General features: G+C 43.5%; 2 protein-coding genes across 7 annotated transcripts in view; one reads left to right on the forward strand and one right to left on the reverse strand.

Annotated features, from left to right (window-relative positions):
• Positions 1–17,963, forward strand: part of STAB1 (stabilin 1) — a 165,614-nt gene extending 147,651 nt beyond the window's left edge. For both annotated transcript variants that reach the window (XM_084839737.1, XM_084839739.1), the window contains exons 63-69: positions 45–151; positions 2,275–2,394; positions 4,140–4,286; positions 4,850–4,969; positions 6,445–6,591; positions 15,123–15,233; positions 17,015–17,963. In XM_084839737.1, the coding sequence (XP_084695863.1) occupies positions 45–151; positions 2,275–2,394; positions 4,140–4,286; positions 4,850–4,969; positions 6,445–6,591; positions 15,123–15,233; positions 17,015–17,068 (806 nt within the window). In that variant the 3' untranslated portion in view covers positions 17,069–17,963. The remainder of the gene's footprint in view (positions 1–44; positions 152–2,274; positions 2,395–4,139; positions 4,287–4,849; positions 4,970–6,444; positions 6,592–15,122; positions 15,234–17,014) is intronic.
• The window catches only part of NT5DC2 (5'-nucleotidase domain containing 2), a 53,617-nt gene continuing 47,750 nt past the window's right edge, over positions 17,958–23,824 (reverse strand). Inside the window, exons 14-16 of one of the 5 annotated variants that reach the window (XR_014788495.1) lie at positions 23,086–23,352; positions 18,912–18,985; positions 17,958–18,305 (exon numbers count right to left, since the gene is read on the reverse strand). Coding sequence is in view for 3 of the 5 variants with exons in the window: in XM_084839741.1 (XP_084695867.1) it covers positions 23,091–23,352 (262 nt within the window). In the remaining 2 variants the exon portion in view is untranslated. Of the gene's footprint in view, positions 18,306–18,759; positions 23,353–23,824 lie in introns of those variants that run through there. The other 4 variants (XM_084839741.1, XM_084839742.1, XR_014788494.1 and 1 more) reach the window with 4 other exon arrangements.

Raw genomic sequence — 23,824 nt, forward strand, 5'->3', positions numbered from 1 at the left:
TACCCAAATGCTGCCAAGTCTCATCCTTGTTTTTTCCATTTCAGATGTACAGTGTTACTGTGGGGATGGGTTTATTGGAGATGGCTATACCTGCACAGGGAGTCTTTTGGCAGTGCTGGCCCAGCATGCAAACTTCTCCGTCTACTATTCTGTAAGTGCTAGTGTCACATCCATGCTTCCATAAAGCTGGTCTGGAGCAAAGAGAAGGACAGGCATGTGACTTTCTGCATGTAGTTGTCATGTTGCTAATGATGGTGAGTGAAATCGAAGAGGTGGAAGGGTCCCTTCTCTGGCCAGTAGATGGTAGGCATAAGAATTCCGACAGGCCTGGTCGGGGAACTGCATTTGCTCCTCCTTATATCCAGTTTATCATTTCCAGAGCTGGATTTTTAAATTAACATGTAGTAACTACGTAAAATACTGTTTGAACTTACTCTGGGCAGACTATTTGATTGCAACCCATAAAACATCCTTCCAGTTGACTTTGGGCCAATGTACACATCATCTGTATCTCATGCAGAGGAAGCTGGAAATGGACTCTGCAGGATGCTTTCTCCATGCTGCTACGGACATTGTGATGTGTACCATGACCAATCTTATTGTGGTTCTCTACCACCACTTTCTATACTCCGGGGCAATGTCTCAGCACTCAAATCGGGCTCCAGAATTAAACCACCTGTTTTCTACTGTTTTCTAGAAGGATTATGCATCTGCCTTGTACTTCTTCAAAAGCAGAAAATATACTGAAATGAAAAACAAGGCATGACCCGTAGCTCTGGTCTGTCAGAGTGCAGATATATGCCTCCCACTGCTTAGAGATAGGACACTACCCTCCAGTTATCTCCAGTATAAAATCAAGGGAGAACACTTTACATTTCCTAAGGGTTATGTAAAGTTTCTTTACGCACCATTCTTTGAATCTTCCTTGGTTTGCAGTTTTTTAGAGCTCAATACTAGGCAATAGTATATAGTATATTAATATTTTAATATTTAGTATTTAAATATTTCATATTTTTGTTGTTGTTCAGTCGTTCAGTCGTGTCCGACTCTTCGTGACCCCATGGACCATAGCACGCCAGGCCTTCCTGTCCTGAGTACTCTCCCGGAGTGTGCTCAGGTTCATATTCATTGCATATTTCATATTTTAATAGCCTATTAATGTATTAACATTTACATGGGCCAGCAGCATCGTTTTTCCTTTCTGCAAGGTGGCTGTGTTAACAGGTTTAACAGATTAAAAAATCTTGCGTGTTTACTCTTCTTTGTAGGAGCAACTTAGGCTGCAATCCTGTGGTCCTCAGGGAGGGTATTCCAGGGGCTCCTGGATTTGTTGGGTCACTCCTGCCCTAGGCAGAGAGAGAGGTCCGCGGATTCCCACCCCACAGCTACTGTGGAAACTTCCATGGCAGTCCATTCCTGACATCAGCATTCCAATGTTAGAAAGTGGGTAAAGGAGGCATGCTGGGGGTGGACCAGGGGGCATGTTGGGAGATCCATAGCTATCCTAGTCCCTGGACATGCCCCCAAACTGGCTGCTGATCTGTGTCACCCCTAGAGCTGGCATAGATCAATTCTCTCTCATTGTTTGTGACCTGATTCATACATAATACTAATCCATGGGTTATGCTAACCATGGTTTGATGCTTTAGTCATGAATTGTCTTGTGGGCAAGCAAACAAATCACATCTTGTTTTCCCTATTTCTGGCTTGTTTCTGTCCCACCCATTTTGCCAACCTTCAGAACTGTTTCATTTTCAGGCTGATTTCGCTGGGTGTCTCTGTTTCAGGGCGGACAGCAGTGCAAACAAACCATGGATAAGCCACTGTTCTGAGTTCAGATATCATGAAAAGCCATGGTTTAAACAAGCCAGACCTCATAAGGCAACAACAAACCATGGCTTCTATTTCTAGTTTGTAGCTGGTAAACAAACCATAGTTTGTTTGTGGGGATGGTTTCAGACACAACGACAAGCCAGATTTCATCAAACCACACCATGGCTTAGTGCTATATGTGAACCAGGCCAATGGGAGGGAATTTTGCCAGTAAAAGAAAAAAAGCTGGAAAAAAACCTGGGGAGGGAGAGAGGTGTAGAAATACCACTCACCGCTCACCTCTGCCTTGCTGGGCTTGTGCCACCAGGGCTTTGGATTTTTTGGAGGCTCGGAATGGCAGGTACGATTGCCCTGCCTAAGGTGCTCCCTTAGGTGGACTCACTTTCAGTGGGACGTGGCCACACCCTCAGGCTAATCGTGGGACTCCTTTCTGTGTTTCAGATGGTACTGGATTATGCCAATGCCACCCAAGAAGGACTGGATTTTTTAAATTTCCTCTTCACAGACATGACTTACAAAACCCTTTTTGCACCCCTGAACTCTGGCTTTGGGGACAATACAGTAAGAGCCACAGAATGGACACTGAACTGAAATGTATCTGCATTACAGCCTTGAAGCAGCTTAATCTTGGTTGGAAGAATGAATGAATGAATGAATGAATGCACAATCTCATGGGTTAGAACCAACTGTCATCACTGTATAGAACAAGCAATCATTACATATAAGTTTAGTCAAGCTAAACAACTCATTGTCAAAACACACTAAAAGGTAGAATCCGATTTTCTTAAGACAAACGCACTCCAGAAGAATAGCGTGGATTTGATATTTATTCCCTTTCCTCGTGGAATTATGAAACTATAGTTTTGTAGGGGAGTAGAGATACATAGTAGAGAATTCTCAGCACTTTCGCCAAATTATTGCTGGGATTCTCTGCAGGAAGCCATGAAACTATACATCAAATATGTCTGTTGTGGGGACGGTAGAGTTCCAAAGTGGGTTTCAGTTTTAGGGTAGATTTCCTTCTCTTCCATGCCCAAGCAAAGCCTGTGACATCAGTTGGGGATATAATTCCTGTCCAAGCATCATTTAAATGTCAATGATAGATTTGCCGCAGAATAGCTTTGAAGAGTGTCACCAGAAGTACACCTGGTTGAACTCCAAATTATTTTCTGAGGTTTCACTGAGGACATTTACTTAAAAATCACCTTCTGTGTTTAAAAATAAATCCTTTGATCCGACAGTGGAAGGAGACATTGGAAAAGATTTTTTTTAAAAAAATTTCGGAATGTGATTCCATCTGATGGCTGAAGGGAGGCTGTGTGAGAGAGGAGGGAGACTGGGGGGCCCGTCCACGCAATGTGCACAAGGAGATCCTGGGCAGCCTCCAGCACTGCCACTGCACCTCTGCTAGTTCCGTTGTGCTTGCAGGATCCGCCACAGTCACAACAAGAATGAGTGTTTCCTACAGCAACACAGGAAAGAGCGGGAATGCTCACTTCCCTTCTGCTCGCCATGCTGATCTGCCCCATTCCAAAAACAAGGGTTTCTGCTTGTTTCAGGAACTGCCCCCTCCCCACTGTGCTGGCAGTGAGTCCTGCTAGCACACAGGCTGTGCTGGATAGGTACCACTGCCCCATAACCATGCCCTAGGACTGAAGAGCTTGTAGCCTGTGTCATGCTACCAGATGGGCTTCCCATGAGTGAAAAGCAACATACTCAACCCGTGGAGAGATGCAAAATTTAAAGCAGGCCTTGCATCATCTTCTGTTCTCTTCTCTTTATCAAGCTTGCCTTTGCAAGAAGCAACGAGCAATTGTGATATTCACATTGAGGTGGCCATTTTTCCCTGTAGGAGTGGTGGCAATTTTAATTAGACCTTTATCCTTTCATGTGGCCTACTGGCTACTGACCCATATGTCTGCAGTCCTATACCTGCCACCCGAGGAATGGGCGGGTTTGACATATCGACATGGCCCAGCGTTGCATCTGCACAGTCCCTCACCTCTGCTCTGACCCAGTTCTGCAGGTATATCAGGGGTGGGCAATGTGTGACCCTCCAGAGGTTGTTGGACTGCAACTCCCATCAGCCCTAGCCAGCATAGTGAGGTTTGATAGGAGTTGCAGTCCAACAGCATCTATCTGGAGGGCCACAAACTGCCCACCCTGGAGGTATGCGAAGAGATTAGTGTTGTGATGCAGCGGATTGAAGTGAAGGCTGTAGTGTAGCTGACTTTGACTCTTCTGTCCCCTTTTCTCGTCAGTAAGATAACTTTGCATGGCACTGAAATGTCTATTTGTTTTACCAGTCTTTAACACTGAATGACCTGAAGCTCCATGTATCTGTGAGTGACGTATTCCTCCTGAGCGTCAATCTCACATCTGGTACAATCATACCGTCCCAAGAAGGATACAACCTTTCCATTGCAGATTCCGTGAACAACACCCAGCTCCCTGTAAGTATCTATAGCTTTCTTTACACTGAGCTCTTATCCTGCGATTGAGATTGCTCCTTCATGGAAGTTTGCGGGCTCTTTACATGACGCCGTGACCCTCCAGGGCATCTCCTGCACTAAATGCCCTTTGTTCCGTTTTTAAATAGATCAGAGATAATGAGCTATCAAATTACCCCGTTGTGCTTCTCTTCAGTTTCCTCTGTGAAAAGAGTAAAAGCAGCAAGAAGAGGAGCAAGATCAATGAAGGATAATGGAAGGCTCCAATAAGGGGAGAAGGAGGGGAAAAGGGGAAGGGGAAAAGGAAGCGGGTGAAAAATGGAGTTGTTGTGATCCTGCATTTAAAAGGGAAGCAGAAAGCCCCGTTTTAAATGCAGGATTTTAAATGCAGGCTGGTGTAGAGATGCCCTATGCATAATTGGACATGAGCAGGTTTACCTTTATGCATTTAGTTGTGCATGAAACCCTCTTTGGGCAATATGCTTTTCTGCAACAAATTCACTTCATAATTCTTAAACTCTTTCAATTATGTTTTTTAATGCACTCTTCACTTTTTCCTGCACCAGGGTTCTAAGATGATTAATAATATGCGAATAGTTGAATGGGATATTCCAGCCTCCAATGGGATCATTCACGCTATCGAGAGACCTTTGATGGTACCTCTTCGACATGGCCAGCTTGATCAGGTTGGTTGCTGGTTTAATTCCTCTCAGAAGTGCCCTGCTCTGAAAGAATTCACTCTGCTTTCCCTCCCTCTCTTGTTCAACTGTGTAAGATTTTAATTCCGTGTATGAGAAGTACTGTGCTTTGCAAATAAACTCCTCAGATTTGATTGTTTTCAGTAAATACTGTCAGTCCGGACCTTTAGGCACATTGGGCTGGATCCAGAGGAGGAGTGGACTGCCGCTTGCGCAACAGGGCCTTCATGGCTTCTTCTCCCCATTTCAGCCCCCTGCCCCCACCTCAACAGCTGCTCACAAGGATCAAAAGACTCCCTAAAATGGCATGGGATGGGCATGGGGAACTGCAGGATTGTGGAGAGGGGGTCTGTCTTGCACGAGCAGAAGTGCCCTTCCACTGGCACAATGCACCTTTGGATCCAAACCCATGTGAGCAAAAACAAAGTGAAAGCAAATAATCAGAGATGGTCATACAATCAAATCCTGGCAGATATTCTGACCTACACCTATTCCTACCCCCTTGCCCTACCAGTATGAATATTTTGAGATACAACATGATTTTGACTGCAGAAGGCAAAAAGGAAGGTTGCAGGGGGGTGGGTCAGAGTGAGTGAAGAGCATTTTCCCATGACCGGTGCTGTTTCCTGTTCATTTCCTCTTTTCTGCAGCTTTGGGGAGAGAGCACATAATTTTGCCTCCTGCTCAGGTTGCTGTTTTCAGGGGCGGAGAACCAGCAAGTGACCGATCACCAGCATAATTATGATACTTACGATATACATTGCAGATTTGCTATAAAAACAGCATTGCGCTTTTGAAAATGGTCCCTCTATGATCCAGATCTTTAGGATTAAACTGACACCCAGGTGCACTTATCACTGCAGGATCTACACAGACATAGAACTGCAGGGTAGTACTTCTAGGACATTGCCACCTGCACAATAGTAAAGTATGTTCCCAAATTTCAGCCACTTACCATTTAAAGTTTTCTGTCTTTGTTTTCTGTCTAAAGTTTTCAGGTACACAAAAAGCACCTGGGACAAAAAAAATGTCATCGTCCCCCCACCAACAGAATCATTGCTTTGGGATATTTTTCTCTCAGCCAATGTGAAGTGTCCAAATGGGTGCAGTTTTATGTGCTTACTGAGATTTTTGGGGGTGTAAAGACCAAAAAGAGACCGGGACAAAATACATCCAGAAATCTATTAATTTTTGCAATTGGGATAAAAACGTCCCATTGCTTTTTTCAAACAAAACCACCAGAGGAAAATAGACTTCTTCTAACACCACTCCCTTGCTCTAGTTTGGGGATACTTTACTACCCCAGGTTACATTGGAGCTTAGCTTGGGGTAGAAAAATATTCCCCAAGGTAATTTTTGTATTTTTTTTTAATGCGTCTGGATCAGGGGTGGTTAAAATGTGTTATGGCAGCTCTCTGATCTAACGTTTAGCGATATGAGTACAAGAACGTCATTTTTTACAGGTTGTGGATGCTGTAAAATCACCTGCTGCTGCAGCCATCAGTGTGGGTGCTGTTGTTGCCATAGTGCTGCTATGTGTAGTTATTGCTGGAGCGTCCTACTTTTACCTCAAAAGAAAGAACCAAAGATTCCAGTTTCGCTATTTTAAGGTATTTTCATTACATATTTACAGGGAAAGGTTTCTGTAAAGTGGCAACTCATCTCATTTGTTGGTCCGAAGCCCCCGGCATATTTCCCCCCTTCGATTTAGGTCATATGGGGGTGGGTAGGAGGGAATCTGCCACTGTTGCAATGTGATATTAAAGATAACATTAGTAAGCATATAGAAGGCCAAGCCCTGCTGAAAAAGAATCAACACGGCTTCCGCAAAGCTAAGTCCTATCTCACTAACCTTTTAGAGTTCCTTGAGAGTGTCAATAAACATGTAGACAGGGCTGATCCAGTAGACATTGTTTACTTGGACTTCCAAAAGGCTTTTGACAAAGTCCCTCACCAAGGACTCCTGAGCAAACTTAGCAGTCATGGAATATGAGGACAGATTCTCCTATGGATTAGTAACTGGTTAAAGAACAGAAAGCAGAGAGTAGGAATAAATGGTAAATTCTCTCAATGGAGGGAAGTAAATAGTAGGGGATGCATGCCATATGCCAGCAAATTTGGAAAACACAAGAATGGCCAGCAGATTGGAAAAAATCAATTTATATCCCCATACCAAAAAAGGGAAGCACCAAAGAATGTTCAAACTATCGAACAGTGGCACTTATTTCACATGCCAGTAAGGTAATGCTCAAGATCTTGCAAGGTAGACTCCAGCAATTCATGGAACAAGAATTGCCAGATGTACAAGCTGGGTTTCAAAAAGGCAGAGGAACTAGAGACCAAATTGCCAATATCCGCTGGATAATGGAGAAAGCCAGGGAGTTTCAGAAAACATCTATTTCTGTTTTATTGACTATTCTAAAGCCTTTGACTGTGTGGATCATCACAAATTGTGGCAAGTTCTTGGTGGTATGGGGATACCAAATCATCTTGTCTGCCTCCTGAGGAATCCGTATAACAACCAAGTAGCAACGGTAAGAACAGACCACAGATCAACAGACTGGTTTAAGATTGGGAAAGGAGTACAGCAGGGTTGTATACTCTCACCCTACCTATTCAGCCTGTACGCAGAACACATCATGTGATGTGCTGGGCTTGATGAAGCCAAGGCTGGAGTTAAAATCGCTGGAAGAAACGTTAACAATCTCAGATATGCAGATGATACCACTTTAATGGCTGAAAGCAAGGAGGAGCTGAGGAACCTCATGACGAAGGTGAAAGAAGAAAGTGCAAAAGCTGGGTTGCAGTTAAACCTCAAAAAAACCAAGATTATGGCAACCAGCTTGATTGATAACTGGCAAATAGAGGGAGAAAACGTGGAGGCAGTGACAGACTTTGTTTTTCTAGGCGCAAAGATTACTGCAGACGCTGACTGCAGCCAGGAAATCAGAAGACGTTTACTTCTTGGGAGGAGAGCAATGACAGATCTTGATAAAATAGTGAAGAGCAGAGACATCACACTGACAACAAAGGTCCGCATAGTTCAAGCAATGGTATTCCCCGTAGTAACCTATGGCTGCGAGACCTGGACCGTAAGGAAGGCTAAGCGAAGGAAGAGAGATGCTTTTGAACTGTGGTGCTGGAGGAAAATTCTGAGAGTGCCTTGGACTGCAAGAAGATCAAACCAGTCCATGCTCCAGGAAATAAAGCCAGACTGCTCACTTGAGGGAATGATCTTAAAGGCAAAACTGAAGTACTTTGGCCACATAATGAGAAGACAGGATACCCTGGAGAAGATGCTGATGCTAGGGAAAGTGGAAGGCAAAAGGAAGAGGGGCCGACCAAGGGCAAGGTGGATGGATGATATTCTGGAGGTGACGGACTCGACCTTGGGGGAGCTGGGGGTGGTGACGGCCAACAGGAAGCTCTGGCGTGGGCTGGTCCATGAAGTCATGAAGAGTCGGAAGCGACTGACCGAATAAACAACAACAAATAGGGATCTGTATTAGGACCAATGCTTTTCAACCTGTTCATAAATGATCTGGAATTAGGAGTGAGCGGTGAGGTGGCCAAGTTTGCCGATGACACCAAATTACTTAGGGTGGTTAAAACAAAAAGGGATTGTGAAGAGCTCCAAAAGGATCTCTCCAAACTGGGAGAATGGGCATCTAAATGGCAAATGTGGTTCAGTGTAAGCAAGTGTAAAGTGATGCACTGTCAAGGGCTCCTTGGAGGGCTCTCAGTCTAATCCAGTAGCCAAGTCCAGACACAGACAAAGGGATTCTTTTCAAAGCTTTATTCTTCTTTTACAACTTGACAGCTCTACAGGTAGCAACTAGATCTGAGCAGCAGCATCTCTATGCCCTAAGTTAGAACAGTTGGTCCCCGTTTGAAAAGCAATTACTGGCAGACCCCTGAATATAAGGACTAGGGAGAATCCCTCCCCTTTTCCCTTGGATCCTATGGGCGCAACCGGTCTTTGAGCGCCAACCGGGCGCTACGCCTCCTTTCCGCGCTCTCCATTTGGCGCCGCTCTCTGCGTCTGCGCCGCGCATCCAACCAGTCTGCTATCAGTGCTGGGTCACTCCCTGGACTGCTTTCTAATCTAGGAATGTGGGTGGGAGGAAACTGTCAGCTGCGGGCCCTGGGAAAAAGGGGCGCGCTCCTCTCCCAGGAGCGACTGCTCTTCCTCCAAATCAGAACTACTCTGGGATTCTATGGGCTCAGTGTCCACCCTGACATGCACATTGGGGCAAAATATCCCAACTTCAAGTATAGCCTGATGTGGTCTGAGCTAGTGGTGACTGACCAGGAAAGAGATCTTGGGGTTGTGGTGGACAGCTCAATAAAGATGTCAACCCAGTGTGCGGCCACTGTAAAAAAGGCAAACCCCACTTTAGGCATAATTAGAAAAGGGATTGAGAATAAAACTGCCAGTATCATACTGCCCCTATACAAATCTATGGTGCGACCACACTTGGAATACTGTGTACAATTCTGGTCACCACACCTAAAAAAGATATTGTAGAGCTGGAAAAGGTTCAGAAAAGGGCAACTAAAATGATCAAGGGGCTGGAGCATCTCCCCTATGAGAGAAGCTGGGATTGTTTACTTGGGAAAAAGGAGGGTAAAGAGAGACAAAATAGAGGTCTACAAAATTATACATGGTGTGGAGAATGTGGATAGGGAGACATTTTTCTCCCTCTCTCAAAATACTAGAACCCAGGGTCATCCCATGAAGGTGACTGGTGGGAGATTCAGGACAGATAAAAGGAAGTACTTCTTCACACAGCACATAAACTATGGAGTTCGCTACCACAGCAAGAATGTGAACTTTGTGAATGTGAACAATGAAACTATGGAGTTACCATAGTAACGCTACCACAGGAATCCCTTAGAAGAAATGGAGTAGCACTCATAGTCAACAAAAGGGTGGGAAAAGCAGTACTGGGGTACAATCTTAAAAACGATAGAATGCTATCAGTACGAATCCAAGGCAAACCATTCAACATTACAGTAATTCAAGTCTATGCCCCAACCACTGATGCTGAAGAAGCTGAGGTTGATCGGTTCTATGAAGACCTACAACACCTTCTAGAACTAACACCAAAAAAAGATGTCCTCTTCATCATAGGGGATTGGAATGCTAAAGCAGGAAGTCAAGAAATCACCAGGATAACAGGGGAATGGCCTTGGTGTACAAAATGAAGCAGGACAAAAGCTAATAGAGTTTTGCCAAGAGAACACACTGATCATAGCAAACACTCTTTTCCAACAGCACAAGAGGCGACTCTACACATGGGCATCACCAGATGGTCAATATCGAAATCAGATTGATTATGTCCTTTGCAGCCAAAGATGGAGAAGCTCTATACAGTCAGTCAAAACAAGACCTGGAGCTGACTGTGGCTCAGATCATGAGCTGCTTCTTGCAAAATTTCAGCTGAAATTGAAGAACGTAGGGAAAACCACTAAACCATTCAGGTATGACCTAAATCATATCCCTGATGAATATACAGTGGAGGTGAGGAATAGATTTCAGGGATTAGACCTGATAGACAGAGTGCCTGAGGAACTATGGACGGAGGTCCGTAACATTGTTCAGGAGGCAGCAACTCAATCCATCCCAAAGAAAAAGAAATGCAAGAAAGCCAAGTGGCTGTCTGAGGAGGCTTTAGAAGTAGCTGAGGAAAGAAGGGAAGTGAAAAGCAAGGGAGAAAGGGGAAGATATATCCAACTGAATGCAGAGTTCCAGAGAATCGCAAGGAGAGACAAGAAGGCCTTCTTAAATGAACAATGCAAAGAAATCGAGGAAAACAACAGAATGGGAAAGACTAGAGATCTCTTCAAGAAAATTGGAGATCTCAAGGGAATGTTTTGTGCAAAGACGGGCATGATAAAGGACAAAGAAGGCAGGGACCTAACAGAAGCAGATGAGATTAAGAAGAGGTGGCAAGAATACACAGAAGAACTATACAGGAAAGATCTGAATGTCCTTGATAGCCATGATAGTGCCGTCACTGAACTTGAGCCGGACATCCTCGAGAGTGAAGTCAAGTGGGCCTTAGGAAGCATTAGTAACAACAAAGCTAGCGGAGATGACAGTCTTCCAGCTGAGCTATTTAAAATCCTAAAAGATGATGCTGTGAAAGTGCTGCATTCAATATGCCAACAAATTTGGAACACTCAACAATGGCCGCAAGACTGGAAAAGGTCAGTTTACATTCCAATTCCAAAGAAGGGCAACGCCAAAGAGTGTTCAAACTACCGCACAATTGCGCTCATTTCACATGCCAGCAAGGTGATGCTCAAAATCCTACAAGCTAGGCTTCAGCAGTATGCGAACCGAGAACTACCGGAAGTACAAGCTGGGTTTCGAAGAGGCAGAGGAACTAGAGATCAAATCGCCAACATTCGCTGGATCATGGCGAAAGCAAGAGAATTCCCGAAAAACGTCTATTTCTGCTTCATTGACTACACTAAAGCCTTTGATTGTGTGGATCACAACAAAATGTGGCAAATTCTTAAAGTGATGGGAGTACCAGACCACCTTACCTGTCTCCTGAGAAACCTGTACGAGGGTCAAGAAGCAACAGTAAGAACCAGACATGGAACAACCGAGTGGTTCAAAATTGGGAAAGGAGTACGACAAGGCTGCATATTGTCGCCCTGCTTATTTAACTTATATGCAGAGTACATCATGAGAAACGCCGGGTTGGATGAATGACAGGTCGGAATTAAGATTGCCGGGAGAATGATCAACAACCTCCGATATGCAGACGATACCACCCTAATGGCAGAAAGCGAAGAGGATCTCAAGAGCCTCTTGCTGAGGGTGAAAGAGGAGAGTGCAAAAGCTGGTTTGAAACTCAACATTAAAAAAACTAAGATCATGGCATCTGGCCCCATCACTTCCTGGCATATAGAAGGGGAAGAAATGGAAGCAGTGACAGATTTTACTTTCTTGGGCTCCAAGATCACCGCAGACGGTGATTGTAGCCATGAAATTAAAAGACGCTTGCTCCTTGGGAGGAAAGCTATGGCAAACCTAGACAGCATAGTAAGAAGCAGAGACATCACCTTGCCGACAAAGGTCTGTCTAATCAAAGCTATGGTTTTCCCAGTAGTAACGTATGGCTGTGAGAGCTGGACTATAAGGAAGGCTGAGCGCCGAAGAATTGATGCTTTTGAACTGTGGTGCTGGAGAAGACTCTTACGAGTCCCCTGGACTGCAAGGATGTCAAATCAGTCAACCCTAAAGGAAATCAACCCTGAGTGCTCCTTGGAAGGACAGATCCTGAAGCTGAAGCTCAAATATTTTGGCCACCTAATGCGAAGAGAAAACTCTCTGGAAAAGACCCTGATGCTGGGAAAGACTGAAGGCAAAAGGAGAAGGGGATGGCAGAGGATGAGATGGCTAGATAGCATCACCGATGCAATGAACTTGAGCACACTCCGGGAGACAGCGCAGGACAGGAAGGCCTGGCATGCTATGGACTGTGGGGTCACGAAGAGTCAGACACGACTGAACAACAACAACCACAGGAAGTAGTGATGGCCACATTTGGATGGCTTCAAAAGGGGGTTATGCAAATTCCTGGAGGAAAAGGCTATCAATGGCTACTAGTCTTGATGGCTATGTTGTACCTCCAGTACCAGAGGCAGTACACCAGTTGCTGGGGAACATGCGTGGGAGGGAGGTGCTGTGCTCATGCCCTGCTTGTGGGTTCCCAGTCGACACTTGGTTGGCCACTATGTGAACAGAATGCTGGACTAGGTGGACCCTTGGTCTGATCTAGCAGGGCTCTTCTTATGTTCTTATGATATCTGTTCACAGGAATGTGCAATATTGCATCTCATCACAAACATCACATTTGAAACAGTTACACTAGTACAGCCTTCCCCAACCTGGCATCCTCCAGATGTGTTGGACTACAACTCCCATCACCCGCAGTTAGTGTGGCTATTGGCTATGCTGGCGGGGATTTGTAGTCTAGCACACTGGGTGGGGTGGTGGAAGTTCTAATTCAGCACATCTGGAGGACATCAGGGCCCAATCTACATGGGTGATTTAGTGCACAGCGAGAACACATCAGGGTTGTTTGTGACACATGTCATTGTCGCCACTCTGCAGCAGCCCCACAGCTTTCCCCTGAAAAAGGTGCATTTTTGGAAAGTCGTTTTACTGCATCTTTTTTCCTTAAATGTGGCTCACATGCGGTTCCACTGCAGTGTGCCTCATTCCCCCAAATTAAATCCTGCATGCTGGGTGTGCCTAGGGGTGCCTGTGTGACCTGGTCAAGGGGTGGGGCCATCCTTTTTTCCCCCCATTCCTTTTTTTCCACCATTGGCAGTAGTGCGCTTTTTGGACACAGACTTAGGGTTATTTTCCCACCAGTTAGCACTAATTTGCTGTAGCACTATTTCACCCTTTCACTACTGGTGCTCCCCTTCCTTCTCTTCTGTTTATTTTTACATTGCACTATATCACAGTAGCACTATTTTGCAGTAGCACTGTTTCACAATAGCGCTGTTTCACTCTCTTGCTACTCCGCAGTGGTGTGCTTTTGATATAGGGCACTTCTCCACTGTTTTTTACTTTCCACTATGCAGTGCACAGCTTCCTATCAATGTAACCATTCTAGAAGCTGAGCATACTTACAAAGACAAATGGTAGACGTGAGGGGAGAGGTGTGGAGTAAAGTATAGGGACATAATTTATCTCTTCCATTAAGCTTCCCTGAGCATGGGAGCATGGGCAGTGGCAGGGAACAAGCCTCTCCCATTTTCTGAGCAGCACCTACCTGGTTGATGATATTCCGTTCTACTGGTGGGACTCTGCCCACCCAACCCCAAAGCAAGGTGGTTCCAAATGCAGTATGACCTGTGAAAGCAGGTTTTTGGGTAGTATATACTCCACTTTTCTTGCTTCATGTGCCACTGGCAGGCTAAACCGATTTCATGAAAATCTGGATATAACCAGAAAGCGCTTCCCATACCATTTCCATGGAAACTGAGCCCTGGTTGTGGGAGTCTGCACTAGAGTATTCAACTAATATTGCAGTCTAATTGTAGGTAGCCATTGTGGTCCATAAGAAAACAATGACAACACAGTATAGTAATGCCAGTCGTAATGTCACAAAGTCCATGGGGTGGGGAGAAAAAGCTGAGCATGATGTTTCTCCTCCCCAAAGTCTGCTTAAGGTGGCTAATTACATCAAAACCATGGACTCTGGAAAGGAAGACCTATGACAGAACACTGAGAAATTTTCATTTACACTGCTGTGTAATTAACGATAGAGTAGTCAAGAGAAGTGCTAGTCAGAATTAGGAAATTTAGGACAGAATGCCCATTAAATTATCTTAGAATAGTTTAGAAACTACTTTAGGCAACAAGATTTTTTTTTTTCAGTAAAATGGTGGATAAAATTTAATCCAACTCCTATCAGCCCCAGACAGCATGGCCAATGGTCAGGGATGATTGAAGGTGTAATCCAACAACATCTGGAGGGCCACAGGTTCCTCACATCATTTTGTCCAGCTCACATTTTCGCTTAATGTACACGCAATAGTGTACCCTGAGTGCTCATTGGAAGGACAGATAATGAAGCTGAAGCTCCAATATTTTGGCCACCTAATGCGAAGAGAAAACTCCCTGGAAAAGACCCTGATGCTGGGAAAGACAGAAGGCAAAAGGAGAAGGGGACGGCAGAGGATGAGATGGCTAGATAGCATCACGGATGCAATGAATATGAACTTGAGCACGCTCTGGGAGAGAGCGCAGGACAGGAAGGCCTGGCGTGCTATGGTCCATGGGGTCACGAAGAGTCGGACACGACTGAACAACAACACACGCAATAGTATAGTGGTCAACTCAATGAGCTGAAAGTCCCCAGCTGAAATCTCAGCTTGGCCATGAACTCACTTAGGCCAGCCACCTTCTCCCAGCCCTCCATCTGTAATAGAGGGATACCCACAGGGTTGCTGAGATAAGTATTTGTAGGAAATAGCACTATATAAGTACTAATTTACTAAAGTTATAGAAAGAACTGTTGTCAGTAAAATTTTGCCCCGTTTGGATTGATTAATCAGCTCTGCCATTTCAAGGGCAAAGACACGCTTAATCTCTCTTTGCCTATAGGCTGAGCTGGAGGACGAAGAACCTTCTCCCTGGGAGGAAAGGAACCCGCACTTGGTGTCCATTCCCAATCCCATTTATGGAGCAGACACTTCACTGTATGAACCATTTGAGGTAAGACAGCTGATCGTCATATTTTGTTGAAATATTTGTGCAAAGTGGGGCTGAGTTCCATTAAAACTTAGGAAGCCAGGGATTTTTCAAATGTCAGCCTATTATGCCTTTTGTTATCATGTACTCAAAACTAGTTCATTGATTTATTATAACATTTTTATCCCGCCTTTCTTCCTCTTGCAAGGAACCCAGGGCAGTTTACATCAGTCTCTCCATTTTCTCACATCTCTGTGAGGTAGGTTAGGCTGAGGGTCAGTAAGTGGCCTAGAGTCACCCAGTGAGTCAGTTTAATGGCTGAGTGGGGACTAGAACCTGGATCTCTCGAGTTCCCGCCCAATGCTCTAACCACTGCTCAACACTGGCTGTCCTCGTTAATCCCTTTTAAGGTATTCTTTGTTAATCTCTTTCTTCTTTGAATAGAGTCCATTTATTTCTATTTGAATACTGCTCCACATCCAAAAGATTTTAGAGCGGTGAACAGCAGATAGGATAAAAGAATAAAAACACCATGTTAAAATAATAACTATTTTAAAAAAGAAACAGAGTTCTGATAAAACTGCGGCCCATCACTCAAGGAAGGCTTCCTCAAATAACAATGCTTTCAGAAGGCACCGGAAGCAACCCAACTTTTGGCGCCTGCCTGACTTCCAAAGGCAGGGAATTCCATAGGAAAGGGGCCACCACACCGAAGGCTCTTCTCCCGGTGGACTCAGTTGGGCCATAGGTTCATGTGGAACCATCAGGAGCATGCCCTCTGATGACCTCAGTGACCAGGTAGGTTGGTAAGGGAGAAGGCCCTCTGTCAGGTATCCTGGTCAAGTTGTTTAGGGCTTTGTACAGTAGCACTAGAACCTTAAACTTGGCCCAGTAGCTAATAGGCAGCCACTTCTCAGGCGACTGGGTGAGGCTGGAATCATTTTTTCCCACTGACTCAGAATTACAGCAGTTTTCAACCAACTTGAAATACAAATGACTAATTGCTTCCTTTAGCTCAAAATTCAAAACACTTGTTCAGTAGCATTTCATAGTAATTTTTTTAATCTTTTTATTTTTAAAGGGGAGAAACACACATTAGTAACAACTGCAGGCTCCCTCCCTTTACATTTAACAAACAATTATTAACCAATAATCAAAACGTGTTATTTCTGTTCTTTCAAGTCCTTAAACTGAAAACAGAACAGACAGGTCTTCCAGCAAACAGACTCTAATATTACTTTTCCATTAACCTTAAAGAAGGTCACTAAACTGGACTGGCAACAATTTCTTGGCACAAGACTATTGGATGATCTTCAGTAAAAGATCTAAAATGGTTCCGTTAAGGCTGCCCACAAGCAGAAGGCCCTCGGGAGTGCTTGCTTGCTCCATACATAAATGTTTAAAAGGTTCTTACTGATAAAGCAGTTGATACATACGCAGCATCTACACATAGGCATTGCATATTCCATGTGGCATCTCTGCTAGTGTGCAGAATTTGCACAATTAATACAATGGGTTAAATCCAATGTTGTGTGAGCAAACTCCCACTCATACAATGGGACTTCCCCTTTCTCCCCTCCCAGTGAAGCCCTCGCATGGCCCCCAAATCTGCTTCGGAGGGTCCTCCAACCCTCTGGAGCAGATTTGGGGGGTGCTGCTGGGGGGAGGGAAAATGTGTTCCACTGGTGGATGGCCAGGATTGGATCCAACACATTGTCATGACTGGCTTGTCTGTACTACAATACAGTGGTAGAAGAACTCTTTTAAATAAACTGGCCTTATGTATGTTTGTACCTTGATTTCAGGACCCTCTTAATGGAGAAGATTTTTCAGACACTCATGGAATTATTGGGTATTAAAGCACATCTATATACTGCAACATAAACAAGAAACATTTTTCCAGAAGCTTTGCTGTTCAGAAGGAACAGAATGTGAACTTGATAGTTATGGACCTCTAAGATGTCTCGCCTGCCTGTGCAATGGGGACAAATTAACAAGCGACTTCTGGGTTTCTTATAAAAGCTTAAAGATACCTCAGTTCCATTCCTCCTTTTAAAAGTCATGAGCAGGGAATCAGGACCCAAAGAGCCCTTTGCACTAGCATGCATATGAGGACTTGGCCAATTTTCTGTTCTGAATATACCTTATGTTGTGTTGGATGCCCCTTTGAAGGATTCTCTGATCTTCAGGAGTGGCTTTTTAGGGTGGCGCTGCAATAGGAAGGGAAGGGGCCTGAAAACTCACATTGCATGCACAGGTTCCTTTGGACCCTGCCCATGAAAGTTCAAATTTATACTTAGGGAATATATTGACTCGTGAATGTGTTTGGTCTGTGGATAATGTGGGGAATCTTCAGTGGGGTAATAAAATCTTAGTTCAGAGATGGACAGTTGGATTTTACTCAAACTGCATTATTGAGCCTTCTGTTGATACTTTGAAAGATGTTAGTGAAAAGACAGTTTGAAATAATGCTACTACCTGTAAACCATAGGTGTATTATGGTTTATAATCCTACTGGATTATATGTACTGTTTTGAGAACAGCAGATGTTTGTAAAAGATAAAGAACAAGCAAGTCTCATCAACCTTAATTGAGCTTCTGGTATTCTGAACCAGTAGGTAAGTATGCTTAATTCAACAGACTATCAACCAGTAAGGATACTTAACATTGGTAATCTGTGTTCTACTTTATGGTTAAGCAGTCCTCTTTCCACTCCCAGTAACAAAAGACTGCAAGACACTAATGTTAAGTGGAAAGCATTATTCCATAGTGAAATACTTTATTATTTTTGTAAAAGTAGTAAACTGTGTTTTGCACAGCAACAGACAACAGAAGCAACATTCTACAGTTTCAATGACACTTAGAACAAACATCACACATCCTGTGTAACGTGTTTATTAAACACCCTGTAGTAGTCTAAGTATGAATGGCTGCTCACTGTGATGGAACAGACACACACAGGACAAGAGTTTCTTTTGTGAACACACTTGTGAACCATAATTAACTTTTGTGCCAAGTTCTGAGAAATTCTTACCAAATCATTATTCCAATTCTCCAAAATTTTCACTTTCCAAGCCATCTGTTGTATCGAGCAGCCTACTTATAAAGGAAAGAGAATAATGCTATATGTGCACCCTGTGATAAAAAAACTTAGTTTGGGTTCAAAGATGATACAAGAGAACTGTTAGAGTAGATCAGAGTGTAGATTTGTGGGGGAAAGTACTGCTTAAACCAAGTTTGCCACAATAATCTAACAATATCTATACTGTAGAATACAATCAACCTAATGGACAGTTCAGCACATGGGTTGGCAGCCTGGTGCCCTCCAGATGTTTTGGACTACAACTCCAATCATCCCTGACTATTGGCTATGCTAGCTGAGGCTGATAGGAGTTGTAGTCTAGAACATCTGGAGGACAGATGCTAATTGGCATCTCAATAATATCAAATTGAAAACACAATCAACTTTACAGCTATTCAATAACATTTTAGTTTAATATAAATTTCTAGCCAAAAGTTATAGGGAAACTGGCAGTTTAACCCCAGATGCTTCTTTTTTTTTTTTTTTTTAGCAATGTACCATTTCATCTGATGTTTGAAAGCTAGGCCAAAGATGGTTTTACATGCCAGGAATAATTATAATGTGCAGTCACTTTATTTGATCACTTCTGTGCAACATAAACTTGGCACATCTAAAATTACCTGTTTTAAAAGGAGAATGAGATGACATCAAGTCTTGTTCACTCTAAGTGCACTTAGAATCTCTGGAATGATAACTTTAAGGAATAAAGAAAAAAACACATTCTTTAGTTTAAATCGTGAGACAGCTACTTTCTCTTGGGGTAGAACTACATGGGCAAACATGGGCAAACATGGGCTTCCCTATTCCATGTTTGGCTTATAATGCTAATGTAGAGGTGGGGCAGGGTAGTTGCTCAACATTTTTCTTGCCTACAGCTTCTCGTCAGCAAATCCCCCCCCCCCCCGCAACCCATTTAAAACCTATTTCATGCTAGCTGGGCTCTAGGAATAAGCCCCATTGGGAGGGGAAGAAAACTGCCTTCAGGGGCTTACAGGTGAGCAGCAGCCAGCATGGGAAGAGTTAAGCACACTCTGCTACCCAACAGTTCTTCCCTACAAATGCTCCCTGCCTTCAGCTTACATTGGCAGATGCAGGCTTAGGGCCACATTTTTTGCAAAGGAATTGGACAGTTGCCAAGAAATAATTGTATAGTATAGTTCAGTGGCATCCTTCTACAAATGCCCTGTGCACTACCCAGTCCTCTTATCTCATGGCATCTGATAGGCAGTGTCCTTTAGTCTATGCTATAGTCTATAGTCCGCTGCCCAGTCTTGTCTCCCTGCTTCCACATTCGCCTCTCATGCCCCTTTGGCTCCACATCATTATAGATGCATGTACACCTTCTGTACTCAGTGTCCACTTGGGGAGAGATCTGGATTTAAAAGTGGTGTGAGAGTGACGCACCTCATGTACATGGGCAAACAGAAGAAACTGTTCCCAGGGAGCAGGGTATCTTCATAGATGGTTCTAGAGGCACACTACCCTGCCAAGCAACTTCGCATGACCTTTTCCTACATTAATAACATCCCTTCTCCGCAGGAAAGCCACTGGTATATAGACTCATTGTGTCCAATGAGCACACACATGTCTCTTTCACACTTGGCTCTAGCTTTCCAATGCATGTGTGGCTATGGTAAAACAGGCATGGGTGTTGGTGTAGACGGTGCTTTTCTACAAAATGATAATCTGAGTCAAAGCTCTTCTTGCTTGAGGAGGGCCTCAGAGGCCTCTAAAGGGGAAGGGAAGGGGGAGCGAGTGTTGAGCAACTCTAGCAGACGAATAACCGACAACATCCGTAGGCAATCAAGCTGTCAGCGCTATTCACTATATGGACTGTATGTGCCCTACAAGGTGAATACAACTGACCGCTTAAGCAACAGAACACTTTAAATGACGGTAGGTATTTTAGGCGTACATTTCTAAGATTGATAAAGTTACTGTTTTGTCACATCTAAAGTTCTTATTATGGCTAATGGATAGTTAACTAATACTACTTCAGAAACATGGTGTTGCTTCAGTTGGGTACAATTTCACTTACCCGAACACATTTTAAAATAAAATTCAGTGTTTTTGACTAATAGGTAGAATTCTAGAATACATCTCTAAAGGAAAACAATGAAAGATACAGTATACAACATATGGTTTCCTAGTCTTAACATGTTGTGGATTATTCAGAAGCAGCAGTTAGTGTGACCCTGTCATAAATCTCAAATGACAGTGACAGTAAGTTCTATAATCTGGCAGTAAGACTTCTTATTAGCATGTTCAAGTTTTCTTCAACTTATTTACCATGTATATAGTAATAGATGCATTGTTCATCTTTGAATGGTTTTGTACTGCTAAGCATGATAAAATAAGGTTCTTGATAAGGACTTCAATGGCACTGGAATCAGTTACAGCAACTTAATTTACTCATTATTTAATTTATAGTCATACTTTGCATTGTATAAGTGACTAAAGCAGCATTAAAAACCATAATAGAATGCAATCAGATTGAAAACTTAAAAACTTCCCCCAGTTTAACCTTATATACATGAGGAGATGCCTAAAGGCAACCCAAATGAAGTTTAGCACGTCTACAAGAGAAGGGAATTCCATAACTACTGTGCATGACTGAACAGTCTTTCTTGTGTTCTTGATGCTTGAACAAAGTGCAAAGATGGTATTAAGTGAGTACTCTCAGCTCATTATCAAGCACAGAAAGAAAAGGGCAGTGCCAAAGCTAGGTCAGGTCTACGATGCAAGCCTTTTATAGTAAGAACTAACATCTGGAACTGAGGTCAGAAGACAATAAGTCAGTGCAAACATGGGAGCACTGATTACTGTGGACTTGATGATTCACCATTGCTGGGAAGCTGCTGTTTTTGTACTAGCTGAAGCCTCTGAGCAGCCTTTCAATGGCAGCTCCACCTGTTGCTGAAAGAGGCCAAGACTGCATCTGGTGGAAAGGAAAATGTACCAGGGCCACAGCTGCAGAAAGGACAATCTCTCTGTCCACACAAGGGCTGGGGCATGGATCGTGCCCTTCATTAATATATCAGGTTACAAAGTGACATTTATCTATTTGTTCTTACATGCTTAAGATAACTATGGAAATGCAGCTTCAGCTGAAATTTCTTAAGCTGCATCTATTGTTGTTGTTGTTGTTGTTGTTCAGTCGTGTCCGACTCTTCGTGACCCCATGGACCATAGCACGCCAGGCCTTCCTGTCCTGCGCTCTCTCCCGGAGCGTGCGCAAGTTCATATTCATTGCATCGGTGATGCTATCTAGCCATCTCATCCTCTGCCGTCCCCTTCTCCTTTTGCCTTCAGTCTTTCCCAGCATCAGGGTCGTTTCCAGAGAGTTTTCTCTTCGCATTAGGTGGCCAGAATATTTGCACTTCAGCTTCAGTATCTGTCCTTCCAATGAGCAGTCAGGGTTGATTTCCTTTAGGATGGACTGATTTGACCTTCTTGCAGTCCGGGGGAATCATAAGAGTCTTCTCCAGCACCACAGTTCGAAAGCATCCATTCTTCGGCACTCGGCCTTCCTTATAGTCCAAGCTGCATCTATACCATTCCATATATTTCTAAAATCTTTTTCACCATTGTGTATTGATAAGGCTGATTTACACATGTATACACATCACTTGGTAAGTGCAACATGAAGCGATGGCTTGCATTTGTAAATACGCCATTACAAAGCTAACGCTACATCGAACAGTGCTTTTCAATGAAGACAGTCCATACATTCTCCTATGAGTCCAGTATAATCCAGTGGCAGAATGAGAATCAGCCCACACCCTACCAGAAATGCATCCTGCCTAGTTAGATGTGTCACAAAGCTCTGAGAAGCAGCCATCAATCTATGAAGTCTGAAGCTCAGCATGGCAAACAACGGCCAAGCACGCTGAGAATAAGATCAACTTAGTAAATCGGTTTTACATACAAATATGTTATTTGCTCTTTATTGTACCATGCTCAGTTCTTTAAAAATACACAACTCAGCACCTTCAAATTTATAATGTAATTGTTTATCAAACCCATTGAGAGTTGACTGAAAAATAGTTGCTATTACTTTTACAACAATTCTAGTTAATGTAGCAAAACTGCTCTTGGTTGACAAACATAGCTTTGTAGGTATTCCTACTAAAGGGTGAACAAATTTATATTGGGTTGGATCCAGAGCTCTTGTCCTGCCAATAGAAGGATACCGCTTGTGGAATGGGACTTCCCCATCCTCCTCTCTCCCCTGCAGCCTCGCTCCAGAGCAGATTTGGAGGGAGGAGATGACAGGGAAGTCCCATTCTGCAAGTGGCAACCTCCCACTGGCAAGACAATTGTTTTGGATCCAATCCATTCCATTTACTAGTATTATCACAGCTAAAGTATATCTAAAATGTACAGCCCCTGTGCAGGTATGGCCAAATACAGCTGTGTAACATATTCAAGTTCTGAAAACACCAGTTGCTTATATTTATGTTTCCCAAGAGCCTGAAGCCTAGATTTGAACAGTTTGAGCAGAATCTCCATATAGAAAGAACTACTTTAGAAGGACAAAATACAAGGCTCACTCAAAAAAACCTCTAATCCAGCCTTGATTATTCCTTATCAGTGAAGCACTTCAAAGACATAATTTGTATAGCCTTTCCATCCATCCATTCATTCATCTCAGATATCTTCAATTAGACATGCTGGGAGGCAAAGTACTGCAATGGTCACACAGTAACCAAGTTGCAATCCATTACTTAGCAGCTGGGCCCATCATACACAGCCACCATATCACAGCTATGTCTTTAACATACATTTCCTCACCCCTTTCACCGGATATGCACCATTTCCTCTAAGAATGGAGTCTTCATACAACCAGTACAGAGCTGGTCCATCCAGAGGGGAGCTTCGTGCTGCAGAGGGGTTCGACGAGGGTAAAAGGTGAAATTCAGATCATAATTCAGCAGACAACTGATGGACGCCATGTAGATGTCAGAGAAGCGAATCAGTCTTCGAGAAAAGTAAGTTGGATTGTGGAAGGTTCGAAAGATGCTTCCAAACTGTGGGTTAAACAGGTTCTTTGTAAGGGACCTGAAAGGAAAGAATTTGGTATTATGGAAGAACAAATGAAACCCTGGGGGAAAGAGAAGACAATTTGCACTGGTATTACCCATTCAGAACTCCTATGCTTTAGAGAGTAAATTCGTCAATTTAAAAGAGCACCGCCATCCTCTTTTTAAACAAGTTAGAGTTTGTCTAGCACCCTTTAAGGTCTTTGGAGGGGTCGGGCAACCGAAGGACAGATGAGGTGTGCCCAACACTGTTCAGCAGCTTCATCAACCTCTAAGGAAGCCAGTTGTACCCCTCCAACCCTATCCAGAAGTGAGAAAGCAAACTGTGGTTGGTTTAAAGAGGAAGCATCTAACATTGGGGACAACAGAATTTCTACAATGTGAAAATGTTTTGCCAGTCACAATCAGTTCTGCACTAAATATTCGTATTAGTGTGCTATTTAACCAAGACACATATTTGGGTTTGCAATATTACACAAAGGAAAAACAAA

This window comes from Heloderma suspectum, chromosome 2, assembly GCF_057233095.1.
Source record: "Heloderma suspectum isolate Gila_16-S chromosome 2, 16-S_ref, whole genome shotgun sequence".
Classification (NCBI taxonomy): domain Eukaryota; kingdom Metazoa; phylum Chordata; class Lepidosauria; order Squamata; family Helodermatidae; genus Heloderma; species Heloderma suspectum.